Below are 22,699 nucleotides of genomic sequence, written 5' to 3'. Positions count from 1 at the left end.
GTCTGGGAAATATAGTATGGAAAAGAATAAATTGTGCCTGTAAATATTTTAAGAAATATGAAGTAAAAGTGGCTTTCCCAAGCAAACTAAGTCCAGTGGGTGGAGGTTACATTCTCTCTTAAAAATGGCTGCTAGGTATTTAAGAGTGGAGCAGGGAACCCCATGGAGTAGGGGGGCAGACATTCCACTGCCCCTGGCTTACAGTCTGGGGGCTCTAATACAGATTCCTGCATTGGGCTGGAGATGGTAATAAATGACCACTTAGTGTCCAGCAACTGGATGCCATGGTTTCTATCCCTCTAGATGGAAGTATCCAGTGATGTCCTTCTGAAAGTTGATTCAGAGAGAGAGAAATTGGCTGCCCAGGCAGGGCTGTGCATAGGTAGGTTGGGGGGAAGGACAGCATAACCTTGGGAGGCCCCCAGAGAGGAGACTGAATAAATCAGCTTTCCATATTGGATGAGTGCCCAAGGGACCCGTGCTCAAAGTTCCTTTATGCCACCAAATTTGAACATGTACATTCCAGGTTGGGAAGGCCTGAATTTAAATCTTAGCTCTGCCCCATGCTGGCTGTGACCTTTAGCAAATTTCTTAACCTCTCTAAGCTCAGTTTCCTCCTATTCAAAATGGGGTTTATGGTAGTACTGTGGTGGGTTCTTGTAATGGGCTAGTCCACAGTCCCTGGGAGCTCCCTAATCCTAGTGAGGCAGGGTAGACAGTTGCATGCGTATCTCTAGCAGTGCTCTCTCTGTGACAGGAGTCTCTGGATAAATACTCCAGCTTCCACTTCACGGGGTGGAGCAGTTCTAAGGTGTGTTCTACATTGGCTCCTAGATGTCCCCAGCAGGACTGAGCCCCACTTACCCACAGCGATTACCTGTCCATCTAAGCACCATCTTTTGGCTTTTCTCTCTTCCTGTCTCACTGTCTCCTCTCCCCAGTTTCTGCCTCCTGGAATCACCTTCCAAATAAGTCATCTGCACCCAAATCCTTGTCTCAGGCTCTGCTTGGAGGAACCCACACTAACACAAATATGTCTCGCAGAGGTTCATTGTGAAGTTTAAATGAGGTGATATAGAGAGAGTTTAGTTTAGCGGGACCACATAGTAGATGCTCATTGAAGTTAGCTGTGATTGTTATTGTTATTAGTATCATTTCAATCAGCTGTTTGTTAAGTGCCACCCACTCTGAAATTTCACAAAGGTAAATGTGAAAATGCTGTGCATACAAAAAAAGACACCTCAGGAAAGCATCTGTTTCAGTAAGTGGGCAACTCACCCCCACATACCCACTCTCCTACCCCTAGGTGTAAAAATCGAAGGCCCAGAGTAAACCTGGAACCATCTTTCTTCCTTGTCATTTGATCCCCTTGAAACTGCAATGTATTATTAATGTTAAAATGAAGGCAACATCTTGAAGCATGCAATTAGGTAGTTCTTTGCAGCCTGTGTTTTCTATATTGTAACTCAGTGCTTTGAAATTGTAAATCCCACATCACACAAACATTTCTTGTGTCAAGAAAATGTCTGTTTTTCTTGGACCATCCAAATTTATTTTGGGGTAAAAGAAATTTGTCTTTATTCTTTGAAACCTCAAATTTATCACACTGTTCTATTCAATATCTGAAAATTATGCATTTTGTTATCCATTCTGCAGCTAAATTATTTCTTTAGTCTTTCACTAGAATGTTTATTTAAAGGAGAAAACTATCTTTGGGTCATTCACCATATTACTTGTCCAACCCTTTTCATTTTGCTTTAATTCTCCATAAAATAAACAGCCATGCTACTATTGAAAATTCATCTTAACAAGGTCTTGACACTCATTGCTTAAAGAAGGATGCCCCAAAATCCACTCTTATGTACATATAAGAGTCATAAAAACAAAAATGAGAAAATTACATCTAGTTAGCATTCAGCATTATAAAACATTATAAAATGTTATATTACAAAATACATTTGTATGCACATAAATTGCTGTTATATAATATAGGGCATAGGCCGGGCACTGTGGCTCATGCCTGTAGTCCTAGCACTTTGGGAGGCTGAGGCAGGTGGATTGCCTGAGCTCAGGGGTTTGAGACGAGCCTGGGCGACACGGTAAAACCCCGTCTCTACTAAAATACAAAAAATTAGCCAGGCATGGTGGTGTGCGCCTGTAGTACCAGCTACTTGGGAGGTTAAGGTAGGAGAATTGCTTGAAGCCAGGAAGCAGAGATGGCAGTAAGCTGAGATCGCACCACTGCACTCCAGCCTGGGCAACAGAGCGAGACTCCATCTCCATAAATATATATATGTGTGTGTGTGTGTGTGTATATATATATATATGGCATTGATGTAGCAACTTTTATTAAGTTCATTGTTTTGAAAAGTTCAGACTCTACATTGCAATATGGAAAAAGAGTTAGATTATCCTAACGCCCCTCTATACCTAAAGGAAGAAGCACCCTAAATGTAGATGTGTATATGTTCCACTGTTCTAATATAAGTATTAATAATATACTGCCAGATAATTTGGTCTTGATTTGACAGCAGCTACACCTCATTCTAAGAAAATCAAAACCAGATGATACCCAATTTGGGGAGTAACAGTCAACTTAGGAAAGGAAACTGCCATTGGCTTACCAGGAGCACAGCTTCTGGAATCATATTACCTTAGCTTGATTCCTGACTCGCTAGCCTACTACCTATGGACCAAGAACAAATTGTTTAATCTTTCAGTGCCTCAGTTTCCACACCTGTAAAATATGAATGATAGTATCCAGCCCTTAATATTGTTTTGATGATGAAATTTATTCATACAGAATAAGTAAACGTCCATCTAAAGAGCTCAGCACCAGTCCAGAATATATGAAATGCTCAATAAGCACGTGCTAGGAGTAGGAGTAATAGTGACAAAGCCCTCCTTACCAAAATTCAGCAATCATTTCTATTGAAAAGCAGCTTCTTTAATCACTAAAAATATGCTTATGGCTTAATTCAGTTTGTTTAGTGTGTAGTCAAGAATATGGGCTTTGGTACAAGCAGGCCATCCCCATTTTTTTTCTTCAATTGTAAACATTAGAAATTTGCATGTATGGCCTGGGAATTTTTCTAACTCTGGAAAAGATTTTAAACATTCGGGTGATGAATGCTAAAAATAGCACACATGTTGAGTGTGTGCCAAGCACTAATCTTAGTAATCGATGTGTGTTCACCCATTTAAGCCTCCCAAAAAAACCTATTCTTATCCCAATTTTATAAATGGAGAGACTGAGGCAAAGAGAAGTTATTATTCACTTGAGGACATATGGCTAGAAGATGTGGGAGCTAGGAGTCAAACTTAGGAAACTGGGCTTCAGGATTATCTGCTTAAACACAGGACAGGTGTGTTCATGATCAATTGGTTGATCCTCTGTGATGGAGAACTCACAGAGTTTGTCCTCCCCAGCAAACTCTCTTGGCTCATCTTTTGTTCCATCCTAGCCCCTTCCTGTTTCCTGGGTCCCATGCTGGAATACATTTCTCATCTGTGATTAAGCTTCTTCTTCCAGGACTGTGTCCAAAGCTCAGATTAGTAGAACTTTTCTCCTCCTAGATGATAGATCATCTAATGAACTAAGCACAGTTGAATGAATGTCAAAGTCATATTCCTCCTGGGTAAGATATTCCCACCTAAGAGTGATCTTCTATAAAGTTTTATTCCAAAGATATGAAATTAAAATTAGGGTTTTCAGGTTGGTAGAAGTGTTTGACAACATGGGTGTTGGAGACATCTCAAATCTCTCCCAAGAGAAATTGTCAACTTTACAAAAAACTGGCCTGTGAACCTGAAGACTTTGAAATTCCTAAGTTTTATATCTGAGTTCCCCAAATGTGCGCCAAAGACACTCCTACTGCAACTCCTTTTTTTTTTTTTTTTTTTTGATATGGAGTCTCACTCTGTTGCCCAGGCTGGAGAGTAGTAGTGTGATCTCGGCTCACTGCAACCTCTGCCTCCTGGGATCAAGCAATTCTCTTGCCTCAGCCTCCTAAGTAGCTGGGATTACAGGCACCTGCCACCACTCCTAGCTAATTTTTGTATTTTTGGTAGAGACTGTGTTTCACTGTGTATGTTGGCCAGGCTGGTCTCAAACTCCTGACCTCAAGTGATCTGCCTGCCTTGGCTTCCCAAAGTGCTGGGATTACAGGCATGAGCCACCATGCCTGGCCCCTCCCACATTTTTATATTCTCAAAAAGATGAGGCAATAATCAATAAATCTTTAAGAGAAAACCATCATAATGTCAAATTTGAAACAGTGATACCTAGATAAATCCAAATCTACTTATGCATATGCCTATCATTAAAGTGCATTTTTATCCTTGTCCAGCTTTCTCTTTACATACTAAGAGAATGAATTGTCAACACTATCAAGATTATGATGTTTTAGTTGTTGTTTCTTTTCAATAGGAACATTTGAAACTTCAAAGCAGAAACTGAAAGCAGATGTTTAGGTTTGCCTGGTGTGAGTTGAAACTGTTTCCTCATTATTTATTAAGGGTCTTTAGTTTTATGTTACTGATTGCAAAAAGGAAATTTGCAGGGAATAGGGGTTTCCTGTTAATTTTTCTTGCCGGGTACTGGGGAAAGATGCAGTCGACCATGGACAGAATTACAGTGGGGCCTCCAGAGGAAGGTCTATATATGATCACACATTACAGTCATAACTTAACATGCAACCTTTGGCAAAGTAGCTGAAACAAGCTATCTGAAGGTCAGGAAAATGAGTAATGATGCATTACTTGTATTAGTACATGTTGGTTTTGTACCTATAGTCAGGCTGTCACAATGAGAAATAACTAGAATATTTCATTGAAAAGAAAAATCTTGCTCTTTTGATTCCAAAGTAAAAGCAATGTATTAATTAAGAGCATACATATTTTCAAAGCATTTTTCCCCTTTTGGTTACCCCAAATATTGTGGACTTCTCCTTGTTTATTTTTCTACTACTTTGACATAGATTGAATCAGCCAAATGATGAAGAAGGAACAAAGCAGGAGAAGAGGTTAAAACATTGTCAAGAAAAATATTCTAATAAAATCCCACTCCAATTTTTATAGTACTCTTTTTAGGCATCAAAATTAATGTCTACCCCATTGTTTCATTTCTCTCTAAAGTATGTCCAAATAATAGAATTAAGTGAATTGATTGAGGTATTATTAGATCCTTTCTTGCTTAGTCTTAGACTAGTACATGCCTAGATATTTTATAGTGAGACAATATATTTGATTTTAAATATCAGTGTTTTTAATTTTTAAAAAATTAATTACTTCTTTACATCAGTTGGATATTCTGAATTATCATGAGTATATCCCTGAAAAGGAGACATATATCTTTGAATTATAGATCTCAAGGAATTTGAAACAGTCTAGAGAAAAGTAACCTTAATCTTCAAGCAGGAATAAATCTATCATAGAAATAGGACTGGAAAAAGAGTCATTCATGGCCAGGCTCAGTGGCTCACCCCTGTAATCCCAACACTTTGGGAGGCCGAGGCGGGTGGATCACCTGAGGTCAGGGGTTCAAGACCAGCCTGGCCAACATGGCGAAATCCCGTCTCTACTAAAAATACAAAAATTTGCTGGGTGTGGTGGCATGCACCTGTAATCCCAGCTGCTCAGGAGGCTGTGACAGGATAATCGCTTGAACCCAGGAAGGGGAGACTGCAGTGAGCCAAGATCATGCCACTGCACTCCAGCCTGGGCAACAAGAGTGAAACTCTGTCTCAAAAAAAAAAAAAAAAAAAAAAAAAAGAGAAAAAAGTCATTCATATGCTCTACTCCCAAATCTTAGCTCTGTCCCTAGCATGATGAGTGACTTTGGGCAAGTCACTTAAAACCCAGTTGCCTCATCAACAAGACAAGAGTCCTGGACTAAATGAACTTTTTTGTACCTCTTGAGTTCTTTGACACCAACGTTTTTCTTCCAAGGGTCATTAGTCCACTGAGGGATAAGAAGAATTGATCTACAGGTACATTTTTAAAGTAATTTACTTTTGCGGTGAGAAATAGAAAATGAATGAAAAATAGTAAGCATAGAAGGCTCTCTGAAATAGTTAATAAATAAAATCCTTTAGCTTTAGGTAATGGTTGACTGAGGTGAAAAAATTCAAAGGTAGAAAGAAAATTGGGTATGTGTATTTTGCACCATAAGTCACCATTTTTGTAGGTCACAAATGGTCCATTATTAGCAATTTATATGGTTCAACCTAATGCTGTAGCTGTAATTTTTGAACATCAAATTTGGACAAATCTATAGGGCTATCAGGACAATACCGGCTTTGAAGAATACCACAGTGAAAGCAGAAATATTAGACGACCTTGGCAAATCCATGTCTTTGGGATCCTGCAGCCCAACTGGGTAGTAGCAGGTGTTTCACTAAAGTGGTCTCTGAAGCAAAACAAAAGCAACAAAAGGTAATTAAGATAACTACCATAACACTGGAAGTGCTTAAAACAGATACAGATATAGTTATTCCTAATTTATCAAATGGTAGAGCCTCATGTGGTTTCATTCTGGAAGCATTCACTTACTACACTTCAGCACTTTTTAAATGCTCCATTTTTGTGAGTAATTTAATTATCTGCCAATTTGGAATATCTTGCCTCTTATTTGTTTTAGCTATCCCTCAAAATTCTGTGAAGGAAGTCCTCAGAGCACCTGGTACCATCAAAGACAGAATCAAGAAGTTGCTTGCTCACAAAAACAGTATGAAAAGGAAGGTAAAAATTAAAAATGTTACCCCAGAACCCACCAGTACTCCTACCCCTAAGATGAACTTGCAACCCTTCAACTATGAAGAGAGTGTTTCCAGAGGCAGAAACTCTCATGGAGATAAAAAAGGGAATGAAGAGAAAATGAAAGAGGGGCTTGAGGAGGAGAAAAGAGAAGAGAAAGCCCTGAAGAATGACATAGAGGAGCGAAGCCTGCGAGGAGATGTGTTTTGTGAGTGTTATTTTTATTTTATATGTTTTATGAACAATGAATTGCAATTTATCCTGGCAAATGAAAGAAGACAAAAAGCCGGTTTCACAGCTTAAGTAAAATGGGTTGGGTCCTGAGAAGCAACATTCTCTGTAAAGTCTAGAAATGAACACCTTCTGCAGATACCCAATCAAACCTGCTGCTCTAGGAACCAAAGAGGGGAGGTCCTGTTCCCCTACCTGGGGGTTTCCTATTTGACACAGACCTCCTCTTCTAGCTTCCAGCCAGGAAGCCTGCTTGTCCTGCAAGGGCAGTGGTTTGGCTGCCCAGCTCTCCATGAGGCATGCCCCCAAATCAAAGAGAGGTTCACCACATGGATCAGCTAAGCTCTACCTTTTTACTTCTTGAAGGCACTTTTACAGGCCTAGTCTAAGAAAATGGAACCTCACAGTTGTGTGGTTATGATTTTAAAAGCCAAAGTCGACAAATGTAGAAGGACAAACTTTATAGTGGAGCTTCAGTTTTCTATGTGAACTAGAGAACTGCCATAACTCCCTTTTCACTGGTTGCTGTGCAGAACCCACCATAAGGCTCAGTCCCCCCAGGAGGGTTTCCATATAACCCACCCTGCATCTCCACACTGAGACTTTCCCATTCATTCTGACTGGGCATTTGTTGCTTCCTCTGTATTTTGCCTTGTCTAGTCTTGGCTCTGTGACTGGTGGTCATATATACAAATGCCAGATGGATTTAACCAAAGGAAAAGTTGACACAGGCCCATCCATCCAAGAACTAGCATCCAATGACATTCTCTGTCTTAATAGAGAGTGAAAAATCTCAAGAAAAGAAAAAAAAAAACACATATTTCCAAAACCTAGTAAGAAGGGATGTATCAAGAGTGCAGATGCCTACTTCACCCAAGAAATGTCTGGAAAAGATGTTCTAGATGAGGAAACTGGATCCAATGTGAATTATTTGGAAATGTTAGGGAAACACTGCTCTAATATATTCTGTAATTAGAATACATGAACTAACCTTCTTTGTTTGGTCATTTGATTCATACCTTTGAGCATGTGGGCTTTAAGGTTTTTTCTTAACTGACCAAGTGTTCTTTATTAGTCCCTAAGGTGAATGAAGCAGGTGAATTTGGTCTGGTCCTGGTCCAAAGGAAAGCACTAACTTCCAAACTAGAACATAAAGGTAAATAATTCTTTCTCCTAAGTGTATGCTCCTTCACATTATCCATGTCGTTTTCATTTCTTCATACAGTGAAATGATTGTTTATGAATCCCTGCTTCATTCATAAACCCCCAAGGGAAAAATCATTACATCACACACACAGTGCCAGTATTAAAATAGTAGGTCCTTGTGTGATTGGTACTAATGATTGAAATATAATAGGCTATTCTCTTCTCCCTACCACTCCCACCTGATGCTGAGAGTGAATGGTTGAAGCAGACTGTATATATGGAGATAGGATAAACTTACATATTTTCTTCAACTCTGCTGCCTGAGGACCCACAACCTGAAAGTCCTCATGTACTAAATTTGGCCCAAAGTACCTATATCAGTTACCTATTGCCATAATAATGCTGTGTAACAAACAACCACAAGCCCTCAGTGGCCCACAACAATAAATATTTGTTTTTGCATATGAGTCTATGGGTTGGCTGGATGGTTCTGCTGCTCTGAGCTAGGCTGGGTGGTTTCACCCATGTGTCCACATACAGTCAGTTGTGGGCCCGCTTCGTGATTTTGCTGATCTTGGCCGTGCTTTGTCACATGCCCTAGGCCTCAGTTGGGAGGATTGGACTCACTCAGCTCTGCTCTATGTGGTCTTTCATCCTCCAGCAGGCTAGTCCAAGCTTTTTCTCATGAGGCAACAGTGGGGTTTCAAGAAAGAGAGCAACAGCACACAAGATATTTTGAGGTCTAGGCCCAGAAATGGTACAACATCACTTCCGCCATATTCTATTGGCCAAGCCAAGTCACAAGGCCAATGTAGACTTCAAGGTTGTGGAAGGAGCTGTGAAGTCATACAAAGAGTGTGGATACAGAGAGTGATAAAAATCAGGACCATTTTTGTAATCATTCCACCAAAGCCTCATAATCTGGAGTTTCTTGGGCATGATCCCTAATTCCTCTTGGTTTATTTAGAACATTCACCACTCATGACAAGTTACACAGACCTCAGGGAAAAGCCCGTTTATATATTTATACCTTTCACTTGGTATAAGTATGAATGCCTTGATCATCTCTTTCCTTTTCTAACTTTCTTTCACTTACCACTATACATATGGTAACCAAAACATTAGCATAACCTTTTCCTTTTCAAACTTCCTTTTACTTACCACTATACATGTGAATTGCACTATACATGTGGTAAGTAAAAGATTAGCATAACCTTGTGCTAATTGATTCCCTTTTGTGTTTACCCTGTGAGTACATTGCCCAGTCCTATCCCTTTCATTTACAGGTCCATCTCCACTGCAAAAAATGTACCTCTCTAATGCAGTCCTCCGAATTGTAACTGAGAAGCTTCTACTAACACTCTTCAAAGCCTAGTAACCCATGACCCAGCTCCTACAGGCATTTTGTTTTCTTCCATATTTCTCCTAAGTATTCTGTTTTTATTTCTCTGCAGTAGACAACTTATTGCCTATTTTCCTGGTTAGAAAGAAAATGTTTCATTGTACAGGGGTAAGCTACATTCTCACAAGTTCGGCCCATCTCTGCCTACCCTTGATAAGTGACATGAAGGAATCCGTTGACTCCTCTTTGGATCCCCAAACCACCAGATTTCTTAGTTTATTTTCTATTCCATGATTCCTAATGAAACACAGAAAGGTTAAAATTTTGCACATGACCATATGACCCTGTAATTTCAACAGTCCTTGAGTAAGTTGTCCTAGAAAGCTCAGTCCCAACCAGAAGATTCAGATGTGTACTGCAACTCTTCCACCGGTTGTTTGCCTTGGACAACTGCAAACTTGGATTTGCAGTGCCTCCTTGCTTTCATATGCAAAATTGGAATAAGAGCAATATTCATCTCTTAGGTGCTGTCTTAGGCTGGGTTCCCCAGAAATAGACCCCAAGATAAGAATTTGTGTGCAAGTGGTTTTTGTGGAAGATGATCCCAGGAAATGGTGGCTGGGGGTGTGCAGAAGTGAGGTGGGGAGAGAGGAGGCAATAAAGGGTACGTTATCAGGCAAGTTTCCACTGTGGGCAACTGGAGCTCAATCCCACTGGGGACCTCCAGAAGCCAGTGTAGAACACATGGCTCAGAATTATCCTACTGAAGGAATAAGGAGGCCGGGTCATATATATACCAACTCCCATCTGGCATTGATTGAAGACTGCTCCCAGGAGGGTGCTGATTCCTTGGTGCTCCTGGCCTGGCATGAAAGCAAGGAAGGGGACCACTGGGGAAACTTGTTCTCACTTGGACCCTCGACAAGACAGGGAAAGCCTGAATTCCAGTGTGACTTTAGCTCACATTCAATTCCAGTACTTAGTGGTCCTTTCTAAAGGCAAGGAAATGGAGATATCTATCCAATAACTCCTGTCCATCACTGGTTTACAGCTGTCCCTGGGAAAACAACTCCCCAGCATTCTAGCCCACCTGGTGGGCCAAGAATGCTCCAACCAGAGAGCACCCTCACACAGAGAGTTGTGAGTGTTTCCAGTAGAAAGCCACATGCCTGCAAGAGAATATAAGTACTGACAGATACTGGTGTGGCACCAACAGCATCTGCTTCAAGGCAAGTGTAGATTAAACCAGAGAATATATTTGAAAGCACTTTCCAAACCATGAAGTGCTATACAAATGAAAGAATGTACCTGTGAGACCAAAGCCTTGAGTTTTCTCTCTTTATGGAATAGTTTGCTATATACTGTTCCATCATCTCAGTTTACACACCCGCTTGCCCCATGTGGAGGAAGGGGAAGAGTTTGGGAGGAACATACCACCACAATTGTAAACCAACTGAGAAACTGATATTCCACTATTTGTGGGATAATAACATCAACTATCTAACTAATTAGTATTAGCACTCATTAAAGAATACTGAAGACTGGAAGCAAGGCATCTTTTACTTTTAAAACTGGGACTAGAAAGAAAATATATTTGCTGCACAGAGGAAAAATAGGGAGTTAAGAAGAAAGGAAAGTGAGGAAAGGGACCGTGTGTGTGCTCACTTAGGATATGTGCAAGATGGAAGGTCCTGGATTGCATTCTGATTTGGGATTCAGGTCCAACTCCAGCATTCAGTGTCTGCAGAACTTGAGCCTCAGTTTTAGTTTCCTGAAAATGAGTCTGATGCTAGATGTTTTTTTAAACAACCTAATCAAATGATATAAAATATTTGGCAAATCAAAATGAGTCAAGAATCAGCTGCTACTGTGTTCCTTTTTACCCTATTCCCTTTCCTTACCATTCCTTTCTTCCCCAGCATTAACATATAAAGCCCCAAAATCAGAGCCAGAGGCTAGCCTTAGTTATAAATCAAAACTATCTCATTCTTCACCCCCCCTTTCCCAGTGGTATTTATCTACATCAGAGGTCAGCCAACTTTTTTCTATAAAGGGCTACATAGTACATATTTTAAGTTTTGTGGGCCATAAACTACTTTCACAACTATTCAACTCCATCATTGTAGCTCAAATGCAGTCATTGATGTTATGCAAATGAATGGGCATAGTGTGTTTCAATAAACTTTATAAAAACAGACAGTGGGCCAGGATCTACATAAAAGTAACCACAGGCACTGGTTCAAAACTTAAATCTAGCTGAATGAACTGTTATATTTCTCTGACACATCTAAACAAGACAGTCATTAACAGTTTAGAGGCCAGGCACGGTGGCTGACACCTGCAATGCCAGCACTCTGGGAGGCCAAGGCAGGTGGATCGTTTGAGCTCAGGAGTTCAAGACCAGCCTGGGCAACACAATGAGACCCCATCTGCACAAAAAAAAATTTTTAATTAGCTGGCGTGGTAACATGTGTCCATAGTCCCAGCTACTCAGGAGGCTGAAGTGGGAGGATCACTTGAGCCTAGGAGGTAGAGGCTGTAGTGAACTGTGTTCATGGTACTACACTCCAGCCTGGATGACACAGCAAGACCCTGACTCAAAAAAAAAAAAAAAAAAAAAAAAAAAAAGGAAAAGAAAAGAAAAGAAGGTAGAAAGTTCGGGCAAGGTCTTTACTGGTTTATTTGGGTAGGAGATATTTTATTTTCTGCCATGAATTTGATAAACAATTGCTTATATTCTGTTTCTCTTTGTGCATGGGGTTCTCACCCATTACTTATTTTTTTAAAAAAGGGTTTGTTTTGTTTTGGTTTGGTTTGGTTTTTTGGGTTTTTTTGTTTTTTGTTTTTGTTTTGTTTTTTGTTTTTTTGAGACAGAGTCTCACCCTGTCACACAGGCTGGAGTGCAATGGTGTGATCTTGGCTCACTGCAACCTCCACCTCCTGGGCAATTCTCCTGCCTCAGCCTCCCGAGTAGCTGGGATTGCAGGTGCCTGCCACCATGCCCAGCTAATTTTTGTATTTTTAGTAGAGACGGGGTTTCACCATGTTGGCCAGGCTGGTCTTGAATTCCCGACCTCGTGATCTGCCCACCTCAGCCTCCCAAAGTTTGTTTGTTTTTTAAGATCACAACTGAATTTGTTCAGAATGGCTCCACAGACATAACTCAAAACAGGGTATGTCATGATCTGTACTCTGTACAACTGAAAACAAGATATTGCCTTTCAAAGCCCCAAATGTTAGACATCTTCCTAATGCTCTTAGGGGTTATGAAATGCATTCTTTCGTTTTAGCAGATTTAAATATCTCGGTTGACTGCAGCTTCGATCATGGGATCTGTGACTGGAAACAGGATAGAGAAGATGATTTTGACTGGGATCCTGCTGATCGAGATAATGGTATTTATATTTGACAATTTCATGTTCTGCAATATAGTGGAGAGATAGAAGGCCCTCCATGAGTGACAGGTTGTTATTCCCATTACTCATCAGAGCAGGGTTGTTTTTCATTTTTGGAAACTTTTAGACCTTCCGAGCTCTCCCTTGATAGGTGACTAACTTGGTCCAGCATATATTCTCCTACTTAATCCCTCTCCCACACACCTGCCTCCACAAAGGATATGGGAGCAAACCTCTTCCATATTCACTCTCCTTCTGCTGAGAGAGAGATGTTGAGATTTGTATAAAGTTTGGGAGAGTTAGGGAAAAGGTAGAAAGAAATGGTTTCTTTTTCCCAGTTTACCAGCCATGGCATCTTATAGTTTTTGTTTTGTTTTGTTTTCATGGGGGAAATAAATCTTGAAAGGAATATGACCTGTACCTAAAACTGGTGTTTTAGTAGAGTGGCCCCTCAAAGCATGAAAACCATAATGAACATCAAGTCAATGACCTGAACTCCTGAACTGAGCTTTCCCTTCTGTTTGTTGCTTGAGGATTTCTTTCGAGCCACCTGTCCTTGAATTTTTCTCAATCTTATCTGTGAGCTGTGGATTTCCCACCCTTCCCATTGCCTACTTAAACACTATTGATGGACCCTAACTATCCCCTTAGTGTTTGCCTTGCAGATCCCATTTAGAGCACAAATTGAATCTCTGTCTCCCGAAGACTGACTATATAATTAAAGACAACTGTTACACCTTCAGGGACTCCAGTTACTTATCAATCAAATTATTTCTTTGGGGATGTATAGGCTCAGCCCTCAGTTAAAAGATCCTTCTTTTAGATCCTTCCTCTAGACTAATTCCTCCCCAACATCTTTCCTTTCATGCCCTCACATGCAATCAGAAAACCTAGATATCCCCTAACAAGAATTCCTTTTTGAACTTGGGGTTAGAGGAGAGGGGATACATCTCACACAGCAGTTGTGTGAATGGGACTTTTACTAAAGATTCAGTGTAAGCAAAGGGCAAATTTAACCAGGCTGAAAACACCATATCACTGGAAAAGCTATCTTGTTGATAACTAACCTGAGTTTCTCTTTTCTTCCATAATGGCATCTCTAAATTTATGTCTACCAGAGCTATATCATGTTGGGAGCCCATAGGTTATTCCAGGACCTCCACAGCTGATATAGGGTTATGTTAAGTCTTAAGTTGAGTTTTCTGTCCATGGGAAGTTCCCTATTTACAAACACTCAATTCACAAATAACTCCAGGGTTCTCAGCTTCTGCATCATTCAAATCATACCCCCGCTCCTCCTGCACCTCCATTGGATCTCTAGGTGAGTTCTTCATTCCCTCTGTACAGCTAAATATGAAAAAATAACATGGCCAAGGCAGGAGGATTACTTGAGCCCAGGAGTTTGAGACCAGCCTGGGCAACATAGAGGGATACCATCGCTACAAAAAATTGAAAAAATAGGCTGGGCGCGGTGGCAAATGTATGTAATCCCAGCACTTTGGGAGCACTTTGGGAGGCCAAGGCACGTGGATTACCTGAGGTCAGGAGTTCAAGACCAGCCTGGCTAACATGGTGAAACCCTATCTCTACTAAAAATACAAAAATTAGTCAGGCGTGGTGGTGAGTGCCTATAATCCCAGCTACTCAGGAGGCTGAGGCAGGAGAATCGCTTGAACCCGGAGACAGAGGTTGCAGTGAGCTGAGATGGCACCATTGCACTCGAGCCTGGGCAACAGAGCAAGACTCCATCTCCAAATAAATAAAGAAATAATAAAAAATAAAAACCAAAAAAATGAAAAAGAAAAGATTAGCCAGGTGTGGCGGCATACACCTGTGATCCCAGCTACTCAGGAGGCTGAGGTGGAAGGATCACTGGGGCCCGGCATTTGAGGCTATAATGAGCTATAATGGCACCCCTGCAACTCCAGCCTGGGTGACAGAGTGAGACCCTACACAAAAAAAAAAAAAAAAAGAAAAGAAAAGAAAAAAAGAAGAAAAAGAAAAGAGACATGAATTAGTTAGCATTGTTAGAGGGATAAACCACAAAGACAGCTCAAAGTGGGCTTTATCTGGGAGAGAAAGGGAAACCTGCCACAGTAGGTGACAGAAGAGAGAGCATAGCTGAAAGAGATGCCAGATAAAGTATAGGATGCCTATATTTCAGACAGACAATTAATACATTTTAGTATGTCTTGGACATGTAGTTTATCTGAAACTCAAACTCCACTGGGCATCCTGTATTTTTAGTTGCTAAATCTGGATACCTTACTAGCTGGGGAAGAAGACCAGTTTCTGGATGCATTGAAAACTAAGGCAATGTCAGCCTGGGTCCTGCAAGTATCTCCGATTTGCAGTAGCAGAAGACCACCCATTCCCCCAATGTCTTCTTCCTGGCTTCCATAGAAATTTTCCTTCTTATCAACTTCTTCAGACCCTACTCTTTGGGAGTTTTTGCCCAAGTTCATCAAAGCCACAACCTGAAGATTGGAGATGAGCAAAAGTCCACTACACCACAGGTTAAAAGATACTTAGAAGATTTGCAGGATTTGGAGGAGAGTGTTCCTGTCATCCTAAATCAGAAATTGGAGTGATATGTTACACATGGTAGTTGAGCTCCATGAAACCACTAGTACAGGTGCAGGTGTGTTTTGGATTAAACGCCACACTCTGGACCCACTTAAGGAGCTGATCATCTTATATGTCATTGACTCAGTGGGGAAACGCATTCTAAGTTTTAAGTCACCAAAATGGAAATGAAATTATGGAACACAAGTTCTCCATCAACTGCAGATTACCCGCAGTGCTAAAGGATCATTTAATTAGATTTTTACCCCATATCTGCTACTACGAAGGTTTGTGAATGCAAAAAAATTCCTCGGTTCTCTACCCATCAGTTTGCTTGACTATATAACAAAAGATATCAATTGTGTGATCCCTAAAATCCATTTTAGCATGAAACTTTTGTTCCTATGTTCAAAATGAAGAGGACTTCAGCTTTCCCTATAGGAGACTGTTCACTTTTTATAGCTTTTTTATACATTAACGCCAAACTCCTTACAATTGCCTCATTAATTGTGCATTTTTTTCCCTTCTCTTAAAGCTATTGGCTACTATATGGCAGTTCCGGCCTTGGCGGGTCACAAGAAAGACACTGGCCGGTTGAAACTTCTCCTCCCTGACCTGCAGCCCCAAAGCAACTTCTGTTTGCTCTTTGATTACCGGCTGGCCGGAGATAAAGTCGGAAAACTTCGAGTGTTTGTGAAAAACAGTAACAACGCCCTGGCATGGGAGGAGACCACGAGTGAGGATGAAAAGTGGAAGACAGGGAAAATTCAGTTGTATCAAGGAAGTGATGCTACCAAAAGCGTAAGTGGGAAAAAAAATGATTAAACTCAGTATTTGCATTCTTTTGCAATGATTTAACAAACGAACAAAACATGTACTGAAGTATGTAGGCATTAGGGATACAACGATAAGACTTTTTCCCTACACTTAAAGAATACTTTCTGGAGCTGAATAGGCAAGGTGATTAATTGGCACAACTCGTGGATATTATCTGGCATATGCATATCACGTTCTATGGAAATACCTGTTTATCAGGCTTCTCTCACCAACATCCTTCCAAATCAGGCTATACATTCCATAGTATGTAAAAGAATGTCATGCTCATTCATTCTATGCCCAGAACTTACCACAATTAATGGCAGCTAGAAGGTGATTTTTTTTTAATGTTTTTTAAACTGAACTGAGAGAGTGGCTATTGTCAGGGTCCCCAGGACCACCCTTAGGTTCAGTGATTCCCTAAAAGGACTCACACAGAAGTCAGAGAAGCTGTTATATTCACAAGTACAGTTTGTATAGATTAAAATCAGTAAAGGGAAAAGACACGTAGGGTAGAATCCAGGAGAGACCAGGCAGGGGCTTGCAGTTTTTGTCTCCCAGTAGAGTCACATGGGCAGCTATTAATTCTCCCAGCAACAAGCATGATGACACTCACAAAGTATTGCCCACCAGGGAAGCTCACCTAAACTTTTGTGTCCAAGGATTTTGTTGGGGGTCAGTCTGCCCATGTGATCACCTGCGTAGCTGACTTTAGTTATCTAGTCTGCAGCCTCTCTAGTGGTCAAATTGATACCATGTGACTCAAGGCACCCACCATAAGTCACATGGTTACCATAAACTATCTGGCATGGTCCAAGGCCTCAGGTAAACAAAGGCACTCCTAATCAAAGAGGCTATTACAAGGGCTTAGAGGTTATCTCCTAAGAACCAGTCAAGGGCCAAACCTTTCTTTGGAATGTGTAGGTTTGGACAACGCAGACCTACTGAGTTATCTTTTATTGCACAGTGGGTTTAATAAAGGAAAAGGAAACAGAGTTTTAAGAGGAAGTTGGTCAAGTGGATGAAACCCTGAGAAAGAACAAACAGAATAAAAATGGCAAAGAGTCTATTGAGTTTGACCCATCAGGAGGTGGCTAGTGACCTTTGCAAGAGTTCTTTCTTTGGAGGGGAAGGGTCAATGGTCACACTTCAGAAAGATGAAAAGGGAAGGGATCAGAGCCTGGAGGCAGCCACTGTGGACTTTATAAAGAGTTTGGTCAACACTTTGGGAGGCCGAGGCAGGCAGATCACCTGAGGTTGGGAGTTCAAGACCAGCCTGACCAACATGGAGAAACCCTGTCTCTACTAAAAATACAAAATTAGCCAGGTGTGGTGGTGCATGCCTGTAATCCAAGCTACTCAGGAGGCCGAGTCAGGAGAATCACTTGAACCCAGGAGGTGGAAGTTGCAGTGAGCTGAGATCACGCCATTGCACTCCAGCCTGGGCAACAAGAGTGAAACCCCATCTCAAACAACAACAAACAAACAAACAAATAAAAAGTTTGGTCAAGGTGGGAAGGAAAAAGGGTGAAAGCTAGAAAAAGGTACATGAAGCGGTGATAATAGGAAGAATAATTAGTAGATCCACGTATTAGGATTCCATTTATACTTTGCTTGTGAAAGATGACTAATGCAAATTAACATCTTTTCATTTACATGTCATACTTTAATTAAAGCAGAACATCTTATTTAAAATATATCATAAGACATGACTATAAATAAAAGTATATGTTGGGTACCAGTTAATGAATTTCCTAACCACTCTTCTCCTCTGCGGTAAAAGCAGCCAGTGCTTGTTTAGGAATGACACATGCATTAATTTGAGTTTATTCTTCTAGCAATACATTTAAATCAATACAAATTCAATCCACGTGTTTTTCTTGTTGTGTTTGCTGCATGGTCTGGGGACTGTGGCACGGAGCCGTGCTATATATGGATTATATCCCCTGCTGGAGAATTGAAATATGCCTCTGCATAGCATTCATAATTACTTTCATGTTGACTGAATTCATGTGATGGAGAATATTTTTTATATAACATGGTAGCTTGCAGGGAGGGTATACTATCAAAACAGTGATTTTTTTTTTAAATGCACATTTCTGTAGACATGCCCCCAAAGAGCCTGGCCAGCAATCACACTGGAACACAGCAGTGCTTTCATAAGAGGCATTCTCAGACCCAGGCATCTGTTCCCTGAATTATTCAGTTCTAGGGGAAATCTTGATGGGATATTGAAGGGTAAGGAAGCTGACTAATCCAGACTAAAGAATATATTCCAGTTTAGCAATGTCATATTGGCTGTGGACAGTTGTAACAGATGTGACTCTTGCTGCATAAACTTGGGCATACAAGGTAAGTCACATTGCTTTCTCGAAATCAAACTATTTCTGAATCCAAAGCCCCATCCCATTAGGCTGGGGGGAAATTCAATCTTGGCTATTTCCTCATTCAGGTTGGGTTAGGGGCCCCCTCCCTAGAGTAGCCTGTGCTTTTGAAAGGCTAAAAGTGGTCCAGACATTAAGAAGGGGGCAGCACATCTTTACTTCATCATGAGGGCCATGGAAACCCACATCTTCTGCACATATGTGGCCCTTGAAGTCACTCGTCTCTTCAACTTCCATGCCAGGCCCAGACACAGAAACCTTTACAGGGGTTGGAACCTTGTTGCTGAGAATCTAGCCTCAATGGGAACATCAGGCAACCATTTTCTGCCCACGGCTGTGCCAGGGAGATGCAGTGGTGCAGCATCCTAGTCCTGGAGAATCTCATGGCTCCCCTCACCACTTCTCCTTTTAACCTTCTACCTTCAGCCACAGTCTCAGAAAGTTACGCTTGTGGGTAACAAACATCAGGAAAGGGACTGTCTTCCAGAAAAGTCTGCTTTTGATTGTTATATCCCAAATCTCCTTGATAAAAAAGAACATTAAAATCCTGCCTAATTCTGGGGGAACAGAGGAGGTAAAAATATAGTGAAAAACACAAAATTAGTATGTCAATTAATTATCCTGACATTTCTAGTTATCCAGGGGTTATCAGTCAGGGGTCTTAGTGTTGGAAAAGCCACCATATGCCAAGATGTAGACATAGCCATCCTCATTATCCCACCCATTGCAGCTGCTGTGAGGGGTCTGCTATTTGGCTCACTCCACTTTTTAAAAAAAGTTCCTTTGGGTGCAAAAGGAACATCTTTCTGAAAGCAGTTCCCTCCTGAGACTAGAGGAAAAAGAAACTTCTATACCCAGTTACACTATCATTGGCTGCTTAGTAATAACTTGTTTCCAATAGTTCTCAAGAAAATGCACTCAGATTGAGAGCAAAAGAGAGCAGCCCAGGTAGTGAGCAGTCATACACCCTTGTCATCTCCATCTGTTCCCTGAGGTTTCTCCTCTTCGGAGAACGGAGAAAACTGGATACGGTGATGATAGCAAGCCTAAAGTTGCTTCATTTCTGAAAACTATTCTGTGATTCTTTATTAAGCAAAAAAGAGATGGTGCTGGGGATAGTGAATAATTGCATGATGGCATTGTGTGAGCATGATTCTTAAAGGATCTTTCTTTAAAATGCCAATTTATACAAGTTGAATTTATATAAGTTTGAACTCAAAAAGTTTAGAAAAATGAGTAAAGGAAATTACTTTATTGAAAATAAGTAAAGATTCATAATCATACTACAGTAACATGAGTGCTTTTATACTTCACATTTTACTTTGCACATGAATGTATATTTTTATTTATCTGTAACTGCAGTATATGTAGGCTATTGTTGAATTTCGTTTTGATAGGCTATATGTGTGTGTTATTTTAAAGAATAACATGTTCCAAATTATTCTTTTCCCTCTAAAATATTTGTTCCAGGGTAACTTTAGTCATCTTTGAAACAAGATCATTTTGTTGTCCTCTAAATCTGCTTATTTCAGATACTGAGAATTGTAGAAACCCTCTAGGCCTAGTCGCCTCTTTATGGGAGGCATGGGAGACATACTTCTCTTTAGAGTGAATGTTACTGGATAGGTGCTCCATAAATTGTAGCTATTATTATTTTCATAATTATTGAATTTAACAAATATTTCTAGTGTTTTATCTGATTATAAAATTAACATGAACTATTTTTTTTAATTACAATATTGAAGAAACTTACATTCACTCAGGCCGGGTGCAGTGGCTCATGTCTGTAATTCCAGCACTTTGGGAGGCCTAGGTGGGTGGGTCACTTGAGGAATTAGAGACCAGGTTGGCCAACATAGTGAAACCCTGTCTCTACTAAAATTTTTAAAAATTAAAAATTAAAAAAATTAAAAATTTAAAAATTAAAAAATTAGCTGGGCATGGTGGCACATGTCTGTAATCCCAGCTACCCAGATGTTGAGGCATAAGAATCCCTTGAGCCTGGATGGCAGAGGTTGCAGTGAGCTGAGATTGTGCCACTGCACTCCAGCCTGGGTGACAGAGCAAGACTCCGTCTCCAAAAAAATATAAATATAAATATAAATATAAATATAAATAAATAAAACAAAACCTTCATTCAGCAAATATTGATTTTAATTATATTTTTTGAAAGCATGTTTGGATAAATGAATGAATATAGTCACTGTATATCCTTAATTTTGTAAATGAGTCCCCTGTAATTTTGTGTCCAATTTGAAGATGACTTTTTTTAGTATTTATCCTCTGTTCTCTCTATATCGAAATTTCTAAACTATAAAGAAGTTTGTTTCTCTTTTGATTAATAAATTTATTAGACAAAAGTGATTATAGCATATTATGAAATACTTTCAACACATGAAAACAACATTCCAGATAATCTCCAAATACATTAACCAATATTTTAAGAAAAATAATTACACTCTTATAAACTACCAAAATCTAAATATATCAGAATAATTCCCTTTTGACTGTATAGTTTGTTTGTTTGTTTGTTTGTTTGTTTTTGAGTCGGAGTCTCACTCTGTCGCCCAGGCTGGAGTGCAGTGGCGCGATCTTGGCTCACTGCAAGCTCTGCCTCCTGGGTCCATGCCATTCTCCTGCCTCAGCCTCCTGAGTAACTGGGACTACAGGCTCCCGCCACCTGGGACTACAGGCGCCCGCCACCACGCCCGGCTAATTTGTTTGTATTTTTAGTAGAGATGGGTTTCTCCGTGTGTTAGCCAGGATGATCTCGATCTCCTGACCTCGTGATCTGCCCACCTCGGCCTCCCAAAGTGCTGGGATTACAGGCGTGAGTCACAGTGCCCGGCCTTGACTATATAGTTTTTTATTAGATGTTCAAGGAGAATATTAAGTTTCTTCTAACTTGGTTTTTGTAAAGAAAACCATTTTTAATTTTTGTTTTGCTTTTCTTTTAAATGGGAATTCCAAAATTTCCTTTTAAATCTTATTCTTCCCAGCTTTATGGGGTTTTTCAGAATCCATGTGGGCTTTGCTATGACCTTGTTTTCACCAAATGTAGTTCTCTCAGTGCAGACACCTGACATCTAAAAAATAATCTATTACTGTATATTCAATGTCGAAGCCGGTTTCTATGCAATAGGGACACAAGTTAATAGTTATTAAATAGCTTGATTATAACATCGTTTTGAACAGTTTGAAGTAATTTTTTTATTCTCTCTTCATTATTAGATCGTTTTTGAAGCAGAACGTGGCAAGGGCAAAACCGGTGAAATCGCAGTGGATGGCGTCTTGCTTGTTTCAGGCTTATGTCCAGATAGCCTTTTATCTGTGGATGACTGAATGTTAGTATCTTTATATTTGACTTTGTATGTCAGTTCCCTGGTTTTTTGATATTGAATCATAGGACCTCTGGCATTTTAGAATTACTAGCTGAAAAATTATAATGTACCAACAGAAATATTATTGTAAGATGCCTTTCTTGTATAAGATATGCCAATATTTGCTTAAATATAGTATCACTGTATCTCCTCATTCATTTCTGAATCTTTCCACATTATATTATAAAATATGGAAATGTCAGTTTATCTCCCCTCCCCAGTATATCTGATTTGTATACGTGAGTTGATGAGCTTCTCTCTACAACATTTCTAGAAAACAGAAATAAAAGCACAGAGAAATGTTTAACTCTTTGACTCTTATGATACTTCTTGGAAACTATGACATCAAAGATAGATTGTTGCCTAAGTGGCTTAGCTGGATCTTTCATAGCCAAGCTTGTATATTTAAATTCTTTGTAATAATAATATCCAAATTATCATCTTGTGTCATGGTTTAATTTGTCTAAGTAAGAAAATATGTTTTTGATTCTGTGTTTACTTATGTAAATGATTATTTGCTTTTCTGAAAAATGTACTTTTTATTCTTTTCACTATTCATATTCTTTAAAGGTGCTTTCTATTTTGGGAAAATATGACTGCTTTATTAGGCCTTATAACTACAAAGCAGATTCACATATATTGGGGTTTTTGTTTGTTTTTTATTTTTTAGAAATGAGGTCTTGC

General features: G+C 39.9%; 1 protein-coding gene across 2 annotated transcripts in view; it reads left to right on the top strand.

The window, feature by feature from the left end:
* The window catches only part of EGFL6 (EGF like domain multiple 6), a 64,221-nt gene extending 41,766 nt beyond the window's left edge, over window positions 1-22,455 (top strand). The window contains exons 8-12 of one of the 2 annotated variants that reach the window (XM_033201336.1): window positions 6,641-6,964; window positions 8,063-8,143; window positions 12,766-12,870; window positions 15,971-16,236; window positions 21,867-22,455. In XM_033201336.1, coding sequence (XP_033057227.1) covers window positions 6,641-6,964; window positions 8,063-8,143; window positions 12,766-12,870; window positions 15,971-16,236; window positions 21,867-21,977 — 887 coding nt within the window. In that variant the 3' untranslated portion in view covers window positions 21,978-22,455. The remainder of the gene's footprint in view (window positions 1-6,640; window positions 6,965-8,062; window positions 8,144-12,765; window positions 12,871-15,970; window positions 16,237-21,866) is intronic. The other variant, XM_033201337.1, reaches the window with a different exon arrangement.
* The last annotated feature ends 244 nt before the right edge of the window (window positions 22,456-22,699 follow it).

Source organism: Trachypithecus francoisi, unplaced genomic scaffold (assembly GCF_009764315.1).
Source record: "Trachypithecus francoisi isolate TF-2019V2 unplaced genomic scaffold, Tfra_2.0 Lachesis_group6, whole genome shotgun sequence".
NCBI lineage: Eukaryota > Metazoa > Chordata > Mammalia > Primates > Cercopithecidae > Trachypithecus > Trachypithecus francoisi.
Note: the sequence above shows the minus strand (reverse complement) of the source record. Positions and strands in the feature narration are given on the sequence as shown.